The sequence below is a fragment of the Antechinus flavipes genome, chromosome 3 (genome assembly GCF_016432865.1).
Source record: "Antechinus flavipes isolate AdamAnt ecotype Samford, QLD, Australia chromosome 3, AdamAnt_v2, whole genome shotgun sequence".
Classification (NCBI taxonomy): domain Eukaryota; kingdom Metazoa; phylum Chordata; class Mammalia; order Dasyuromorphia; family Dasyuridae; genus Antechinus; species Antechinus flavipes.
This window is the reverse complement of record NC_067400.1, coordinates 616,653,944-616,662,481: the sequence shown is the minus strand read 5'-3', so window position 1 is coordinate 616,662,481 and position 8,538 is coordinate 616,653,944. Positions and strand designations below refer to the sequence as shown.

Genomic DNA, 8,538 nt, shown 5'->3' with positions numbered 1-8,538 from the left:
GGAGGAAGTGAGAGGTGTGGGGTTTGAGGAAGGCCCCTGGGGAGTGCTGACCAGGACCACAGGCCCCCCTGCATTTCTGGTCGGCTTTATTGAAATTGAGGCAGTAACATGTCCTAGAAAAATATAAAGATTTGGGAAGGTACAAACCGAGGGTGGGAAGGTCACGCCCTCCTGGGGAGGGGCAGGGAGGAAGCCTCTTTGGTCTGGGGTTCAGGAGGGTCTGTGGGGCCCTCGATGCCGCCACCCAGATGCTGTTGGCTACTTAGGAGTCGAGTGCATTGGGTGAGCCCCGGGCCCAGTCCCTCCCCCCCCATTTGGGTCCTTGGGAGGGTGGGCCCAGGGGCCATAGTGTTTTTCCATAGACAATTCACAGCCAGTACCGGATTTGACAGGGATGGGTGTGCAGTCCCCCCAAGAATGGCTCCAGGTGGGCAGGGAGGGGCTGTAACAAGCCGAGACCTCCGCTCCCCAGCTACTTCCGAGGGCCCCCGGGGGAGCCACAGCCCCCAAAGGGGAGGGGCGAATTAGTGTTAATTGGGTAGCGTTTGTGGTGGGCCCGGGCCCCCTCCCCTCGCCCCCTGGGGAAGGACACTTCAGTCTTCAAAGCACCTCATTTGTGGAGTGGGGGAAAGCATAAACGTCTAGATCCAGTCACAGCTCCAGCGGCTCCTCCACGGGCACCGACTGGAGCTGGGTCAAGACCTTGTCCTCGGGCTCCAGTTCATCTCCCTCCTCAGCCCCCGGGCCCCCCAACAGGAGGCCCTCCCCATCAGGCAGCCTCAGGAGGGAGTGGGGGGCAGGCGTTCCTAGCCCTTTCTCCATCTCAAAGAGCCCCTCAGTTCCCACCCCCAACTCCAGGCCCCCGGGCCAAGGGGCGGTGGGGATGGGGACGCTGCTCAGGAGGCCGGAGGAGTCGGGAGAGAAGGCCGGGCCAGCTGCCACTGGAGCCACCGACACCTGGGGCTGGGCCGAGAGGGTGGGGAGGGGCGGGCCGGGGGCCACCGTGGCCAGGGCCGGCCCCTCGGCCACCGGAGCCGGGGCTTCCTGTTTGACGGGCAGCGCCAGGCTGGCGGCAGTGGGCGGCAGGGCCTGCGAGACCAGCATGCTGGCCGGGAAGGTGGCAGTCAGGATGATCTTGCCCTGCTGAAGCGTCATTCCCGTCACGATGGGGCTGCTGGAAACTGGGTTTGCCAAGAGGAAGTTCCCTGTCCGGGGAAGGGGAGAGGAGAGTGAGACGGAGGGGTCTGCCCACCCTGCAGCAGCCGCCCCCACCAAGCCCCGCCCCTCCACGCTGCCCTCACGGGCCATGGTGAAATACTGAGAAACCCGACGGGGGGGACGCGGGCCTTGGCCCGGTCAGTGTGGGGCCGCCACGGGCCCAGAATTAGGAGGGCACCACAGGAAGGCGGGGTCCCGTATGTGCCTTCTGGCTAGAAGCAGCTCGTGTGAGCCGCGGGAAGGAAAAAGGGGCTGCGGAACCCAGAGCCTGGAGAAAGGGGGGTGACCGCCCCAGCCCATCCCCTCCTCAGAGCACAGGGTCTGGGGCGGGAGTCTGCAAGTGGCAACGGGCCTTTCGGGAGGTATCTGGGGGCTCCGCTGGCTGCCAGCCTGGGGCCCGGGAAAGGGTCAGCATGTTTACCTGGGGCGGCCGTGGGCAACTGCAAGGCTGCGACCCCCATTCCCGGGTTGATGAGGTGAACGTTGGCCTGGCCCAGGGCGGCCCCTGTGGCTGCCGCCACCTTGACGGGGCTGGTGGGCCCAGTCAGCAGCTGGAGGGACCCCACGCCTTGGGGCAGAGTCACCACCTGGGAGGTGGGCACCACTTGGGGAAGGGAGACCAAGGGGGAGGCCCCGGGGTAGACGGGGCCTGATGGAGAGAGTGGGACCACCTGGGGGGCTGGCATGGGGGCCACTTGGCCTGGGGGTGACAGTGGGACCACCTGGGGCCCGGGCCCCGCAGAGGTCACCACGGCAGGAGGGAAGGGGGCCGCTGGCTGCGGGCCCGGGACCACTTGGGAGAGGGACAGCCCCTGGAGGGGAGGGGCTTCCTCCCCAGATGCCTGGTTCCCTTTGGAGCCCCCCTCTCCAGGCTGGGCATCTTCAGCCTTCAGGTCGCCAGACTGGGGAACTTGGAGCAGGGAGGGGAGTGCAGCGGGGGGCTGGGGGCTGGAGGGGGCAGGCCCCCCACCTCCAGCAGCCCCCGTGAGCAGGAGCGGGGCCAGGCCGGGGGCCTCCCCCAGAGCCAGCCCGTTAATGATGACGGAGCCCCCGTTGAGCAGCACAGCCGGGGAGCTGGCCGCCGTCAGGAAGCTGCCATTGAGCAGGATGGGGGCCGTGCCCGGGGGACCCGAAGGAGCCGCCGGCCCCGCCAGGAACACGGAACCAGGAGCCGGCACCTCCGCGCCCCCCGGGGCCGCCCCCGCGTCCAGGTCCTCGGCTCCGTGGCTGGACTCGTCTTCTGTGCTGGGGTTCCCGTCCGACTCACTGCCCAGAGAAAAGAGACGGGGAAGCTGAGCTTTCTGGGGACTTAGCCGGAGGCGGGTCCGGTCACTAACGGCGGAGGGGAGGCTGCTCCAAGTGCCCAAAGCGCGCTCTCTGAACCCACCCCCCACCTTCTCAGCCGGACTGCAGGGGGGCAGGGGTGCGGCAGGGAGGAGCCGGAACTCGGCTCCCCAGGAGGAAGCCCAGCGGGGGACTCCACGTGCACTGGGGTGGGAGGGCAGAGGCTCGGCTTACAGGCGAGGAGGGGTCACATTTCACAACAAAAAGCCAGGCTCCAGCATGTGGCCAGCCCAGCCCCTTCTTCCTGCAATCCCTCCCCCCTCCCCCCCCAGGGTCCCAGGCAGCAAAGAGAGCCCGCAGAGCGGGGGGCTGCAGCAGGCTGCCATTAAAGGGGGGCTCGAAGGGGCCGGGCCCAGCGGGGAGGAGCAATCCCAGGGGCTAAGGGGAGGAGGGGCCTATCGTCTTGGGGGGGTCAGCTGCAGCAATTCCAGGAACTAAGTGGGTTTGAAGAGGAGCTGTAGTAGGGGGCGCTAAGGGGGCGTGCCCAGTCTGGGGGGGGAGGGCTGCAGCAATCCCAGGAAAAAATGGGGCTTTAGAAGCTGCAGCAGTCTGGTGTTAAGGGGCATTAGGGGAGGGGGCGTGTCCAGCCTTCAGGGGGCTGCAGCAATCCAGGAGATGAGACCCTCAGGAGGAGGGGGCGTGCCCAGCTGGGGGGCGGGGCTGCAGCAATCCCGGGAAAAAAGGGGGCTTTAGGAGGAGCTGCAGCAGTCTGGTGCTGGGGGGGAGTAGGAGGAGAGGGTGTGTCCGACTGCTTAGGAGGAGGGGGGGCGCGAGCTCAAGGCAGCCCCCGGGGCGCTCACCTCCTGCCGGGCGCCGCTGCTGCTGCTGCCGCCGCCCCGCTCCCGCTCCCGCTCCCGCCGGGGCCCGGGCCGCCCGTCCGATCGCGCTGGCGTCGGTTCTTGAACCAGTTGCTGACCTGCGTGAGCGAGAGGCCGGTGAGCGCGGCGAGGCGGCGCTTCTCGTCGGGCGCGGGGTAGCGGTTGCCCCGGTAGCAGGCCTTGAGCGCGGCCCGCGAGCGCTCCTTGAAGCAGTACACCGTCTCCTCGCCGTCCCAGATGGTCTTGGGCAGCGGGAACTTCTTGCGCAGTCGGTACTTGTCCACGGCGCCCAGCGCGCGGCCCCGGGCGCGCTCGGCCTCGCGGTAGCGGGCGCGCAGGTAGAGGTCCTGCAGGAAGGCGTGGTGCGCCGCGGGGAAGGGCCGGCTCTCCAGCAGCCGGTACAGCTCGGCGAAGTCTCCGCGCTGGAAGGCCACGAGCGCCTGGGCGCGCAGCAGCGCGTCGCTGCCGCCACGTAGGCACTCGGCGGGCGGCAGCGCGCCCAGGAAGCGGCCCAGGCGGCCCGCGTGGCCCGCCTGCAGCAGGGCCTCGCACACGCACGACACCTGCTCGGCCGAGAAGCGCAGCCCACCGCCGGGGGCGCCGCCGGGGCCCGGAGCCGGCGCGGCCGTAGCGGGGGGCGGCGGCTCCAGAGGGGCCCCCGCGCCCTCCGCGGCCGCCGCCGCCTCGCCCTCGGCCGCCTGCAGGGTTTGCAGGAGCCGCCGCGCCGTCTGCTCGTCCGCCTCCGTCTCCCCCTCTTCTTCCTCCTCCTCCTCCTCCTCTTCCTCCTCGTCCTCAGCCCCGGCCGTAGCCGCAGCCTCCCCGCCACCCGCCGGGCCCGCGCTCGGCTCTGCACGGAAGGTAGCCATGTTTTGCAACTTTGGGAAGTTCCTCCCCCTTTCCTTCCCTCCCTCGGACTTCCCCCCGACCCCCTCCTCTTCCAGCCCTCTCCCCCAGCCCGGCCCAGCCGGGGCCCCGCCTCCCCTGCCCTTCCCCCTCCGGGGCACCTCCTTCCGCCCGCGACACCGCCCCCTCCCCTGGGCACCCCTCCTCCCGGGGGGCGTCCCCCCGGAGCCCTCCCCGTCGGGCTTCCCCGCGTGGTCTCGCCGAGTCTGGGACACTGCTCCTGCACCCCTCTTCCCCGAGCGGGGAGGGCAGGGCGGGGCTCTGGGCCTGGTCAGCTTCTTCCTTGGGACCCTAGTCCCGCCCTCTCCCGCCCGTGGTTCGTCACGGGCCCCGCCTCCCTCGCTCCTTTCCAACCTAGGAAAAACTTGGGGGAAGAAAGTTTTCTCTAACTTAGGAGCTCCGCGGCGCCTGCGTGGAGCTGCTCCCGCCCTTAACCCTTTGCTCTCCGAGCCTCTGAAGCCCGCCGTTCTGGAGCGAATCTCCACTTGGAAGAGCCGTAGCGCTGGTCTGGACCCCTTAGAGGGGACTTCCCTCCCCTCTCCCTCATTGCTCGGTCGGACCCGGCCTAGGATGGGGCGGGAGGTGGGGGTGGAGTGTAAGGACCAGGCCTGCGCCGAGGAGACCAAGAGGCTTTTATTAGGCGACAATAAATACCAGGGATCGGGATCTCAGTGCATAAATAGAGAAGGGGGGCGGACACGGGACAGCTCAGCCACTGCCCCTCGGGGACCCCCGGCTTCCGGCTGGTGCAGTTGGGGAGTGGGTTTCAATAAATATCAAGCCGGGCAGCGAGCTGTGAGGGAGGCGGAGGGGGCCCCGGGCGCGCGTGGCGCGTGGTGCGTGTTGGCGTGGGGTCCCTGAAGTGAGGGCCAGTGTTTGTTGTGGGAGGGGCAGCCCAGCACGGGCCGCGTCCCCCTCCCCCCCTTGATTCCCTCTCCTGACACCGCCGGAGCCCCCGGAGACGGGTCCGGATCACGGGGATGGGGCCGGACGCTGAGTCCAGGGGAGGCGCAAACGGATTGCGCACTCGGACCACGGCTTCCCCTCCCAGGACACCTGGGTTCATCGGGGACAAATCTAGGGCTCAGGGGCCGGGGGCGGTTCCGGGGCTGAGGCGAGCCGGCCAGGGGAGGCCCCAGCCGGGGCCGGGGCCAGGGCCAGGGCCGGGGCCAGCACAGGCCCCCAGCCCAGGGCGGCCCAGCGCTGTGGCAGGAGCCAGAGCAGCGGCGACGACGAGCAGCTGGCGCGCCTCCGATATGCTTGGCTTAAGGACCTGCGGGCAGACCGGGCCCGGGGTCAGGGGGCGCGACCTGATTGGTCCTCGCAGGCCGGCTGACGGAAGCCCATTGGTCTTGCCACCAAACCCCTGCTCCCGGCCCCAACCCCCAACTTTCCTCATTCTCTCTCTTCTCCTCCCCTCCCCCCGCGTTTCCCGGGAGTTGCCCCTCATTGGTCCCCTCGGGCGGCGGCAACACGTTCTGATTGGTTTCCCCTTCCATCCGCCCCTTCCCCTTGATCTCAACTGGCCGAGAAGGAGCGAAGCAGAGGGGTCAGGCAGCTAGGGCGAGCGTGGCAGGGGGGTGAGCAGCCGGAGGGACGTACCCGGGCACAGGGCAGCAGGTGGCAGGGCGCCACCAGGGGCCACTGGCACAGAGCCACGGCCGGGGGGCCATCTGGCTGGAGAGAGAAGGGACAGGTGACCAGCTCGGAGCGCCTCCAGCTCCCTCCCCAGGGCCACCCCTAGAGGCATCGCCCGAGATGTACTGGGCTGGGCAGTGGAAGGGCAGGGGAGATGGGGGGAGAACTCAGGAAGTCTGGAGGGGGTCCCGGAAGCAGGCCCATGGCAACAGCAGGCAGGGGAGTCTTACATGGGGAGACAGCTCCGTGGCCTGGGGAAGGGGGAGCCTGGAGTTGGCTGGAAGAAGAGAAAGGAAGTGGGGACGAACAGTGAGCAGGCAGAGAGAGATCGGGACAGAGAGAGGACGGCAGCTTTGTGGCCCGGGCAGTCTGCTTCGTGTGCTGGCAGCCTCCGCCTCCTGCTATCCCCATTGTGTCCCCAGAGTTTCTGTTCTCCCCCCCCCCCCCACTCCAGCCCCGGACGGGGGTGGGGAGCAGGGCTGGACTTGCCTGCCGCTTGCAATTCCTCCATCCGCTCTCGAAGCTGCTGGATCTGAGCCTCTAGCTCCCCGTTCCGGCTCTCAGCGGCCTGGAGCTGGCTAGGAGCAGAGCCGGGGAATGGTCACACCTGGGGTCCCAGCCCCCTTCCCTGTGGGCCAGATCTGGGAGAAAGGGACTAGCCCGCCGCCAAAGGGCTTTGGCTCTTGAAATAGGACCATGTGACTGTGTTCCTCAGTATCCTGATCTAGGATGGAGAACTGGGACAGACCCAGAAATCATCCAGTCCAATCCCCTAAATTTGCAAAATGGGGAAACTGAGGCCCAAGGAAAGAAAAGGACTTGCCCAAAGTCACAGGAGTCCACTTTAAGTCCCTATCACAAGTCAACTCCCCAGCTGTGGTCGTGATGTGGCTCCATATCACGACAGAATAATTTACCAGCCGCCCTCAGCTAGCCAGGGCTCCACTGACCTGGCAAAGTTCTGGTTGGCCAAGCGGATGGCATCCAACTCTCTCCGAAGGCTCTGCTGGTTCAGCATCTCCTCCTCCAGGGCAGTTTGTAGCTCTTGTAAGGTGACCCCCTCTTCCTCTTCCTTCTCTAGGCTCGGTGTGGCTTCCTCAGCCTGAGTTTGGGGGACCTTAGAAATCAGAATTGGAAAGGACTTAGCCAGAGCCACACACCCAGTAACTGGAATTCAGCTGCCACTAAGCCGGGCAGGGGCTACCATCCTCCATGAAGAAGGCCTTCTCATCATTGGCTTTCTCTTTCCCAGCCCACCCCGGGTCCACAGCCCCCTCCCCTAGAAGGAGCCACCCTCTTACTCACAGGCTCCTCAGCAGTTTCCCGCTGGGGTGGGGTAGGGACTGTAGGCTCAGGCTCCAGCTCCATAGGGGCAGGGTGACTGACCTCCTGGGCCTCACTTTCACTGTGGGGAGAGTGGGAAAGGGATACAGAAGGCCTCTGCATTCCAAGGGCAAGTTCTCTGGGAGAGCAGAGACGGAGAGGAATAATCGCACTTTCCTGTGGGACTTCCTTTCTCCCCACACATGTAAGTGCTAGATCCTGGGTATACAGTGTATGTGCACATGGATGGACACTGAGAGCTCACCTATAAAGGCCAGGGTCACATAGCTAGGACAGGGGCTTCCTGGCTCTTTAGGTAGAGATGTGAAAATACCCATGGATGGGGGCTTCCAAAACTAGGCTTTTCTTTGTCTTAATAACTTTATCATTCACTTATTTTTTGCTGAGGCAATTGGGGTTAAGTGACTTGCCCAGGGTCACAGCTAGGAAGTGTCTGAGGTCACATTTGAACTCGGGGCTTCCTGACTTCAGGGCTGGAGCTCTGAGACCCACTGTGCCGTCTGGCTGCAGTCATACCTTGGGACTGATCAGCTAAGTGGAGTCAGGAAGACCTAAGTTGGAATCAAGCCTCAAGACTAGCTGTGTGATTCTCAGCAGGTCACTTAACCCTGTTTGCCTCAGTTTCCTTATCTGTAAAATGACTTGGAAAAGGAAATGGCAAAGCACTAAAGTATCTCTGCCAAGAAAACTCCAGCTGGGATCACACAGAGTTAGACATGCTGGAATGACTAAAGAATAACAACATAGGCCTTTAAGACACCCCGTGCATGGACAGATTCACATGCACAAATGGATAAACACAAAAGGGACAAGGTAATTGGGGAGGAGGTGGAGGCAGATGGAGGAAAAGGGCAGCCCCTCACCTGAGAGCAGCATAGGAGAACGAATAGCCCACAAAGGGTAAGTGTACGCCCAGTGGAGGGCTTTCGATCAGGTCAGACAGTGTCTCCTGGAAGAAAGAGAGGGGCGGGGGCTTAGGGACGTTCCACCCGGGCTAGTGGAGGCTCATGTCCAGATGAGGAGTCCATGCTTCCGGGGCTGGGTTCCGGACCTCCTTGGGTGACAGCTCAAGTCCAGTGTAAAACGCCAGAGTTCTCTCGGACTTAGTCTTGGCTAGAGAACTTGTGGGACCGTCCCGCGCCTGAGGTTCTAGGGTTATTCGTGCAATGAGTATGTACTGGGAAACTGCGTAGGGGAGGGGAGCTAAGGATCTCCCTCCTAAAGCCTATGTGTGCTTGCTGGGAAAGTCTGACAGAGCTGACAGAGATAAGAG

The 8,538-nt window shown here is 65.1% G+C and overlaps 2 protein-coding genes across 8 annotated transcripts in view; both read right to left on the bottom strand.

Annotated features, from left to right (window-relative positions):
• Nucleotides 1-69: 69 nt before the first annotated feature.
• SIX5 (SIX homeobox 5) lies at nucleotides 70-4,248 on the bottom strand. The gene is made up of 3 exons (XM_051989363.1): nucleotides 3,363-4,248; nucleotides 1,640-2,484; nucleotides 70-1,205 (listed from the first exon to the last, which is right to left on the bottom strand). The coding sequence occupies exons 1-3, from the start codon at nucleotides 4,244-4,246 to the stop codon at nucleotides 652-654; spliced, it is 2,283 nt and encodes a 760-aa protein (XP_051845323.1). The 5' UTR covers nucleotides 4,247-4,248; the 3' UTR covers nucleotides 70-651.
• A 650-nt stretch (nucleotides 4,249-4,898) lies between these two features.
• The window catches only part of DMPK (DM1 protein kinase), a 10,996-nt gene continuing 7,356 nt past the window's right edge, over nucleotides 4,899-8,538 (bottom strand). For 2 of the 7 annotated variants that reach the window (XM_051989354.1, XM_051989356.1), the window contains exons 9-15: nucleotides 8,129-8,214; nucleotides 7,227-7,383; nucleotides 6,872-7,038; nucleotides 6,411-6,499; nucleotides 6,152-6,198; nucleotides 5,886-5,956; nucleotides 4,899-5,556 (exon numbers count right to left, since the gene is read on the bottom strand). In XM_051989354.1, coding sequence (XP_051845314.1) covers nucleotides 5,361-5,556; nucleotides 5,886-5,956; nucleotides 6,152-6,198; nucleotides 6,411-6,499; nucleotides 6,872-7,038; nucleotides 7,227-7,383; nucleotides 8,129-8,214 — 813 coding nt within the window. In that variant the 3' untranslated portion in view covers nucleotides 4,899-5,360. Of the gene's footprint in view, nucleotides 5,557-5,885; nucleotides 5,961-6,151; nucleotides 6,199-6,410; nucleotides 6,500-6,871; nucleotides 7,039-7,226; nucleotides 7,384-8,128; nucleotides 8,215-8,538 lie in introns of all 7 variants that reach the window. The other 5 variants (XM_051989357.1, XM_051989358.1, XM_051989355.1 and 2 more) reach the window with 4 other exon arrangements.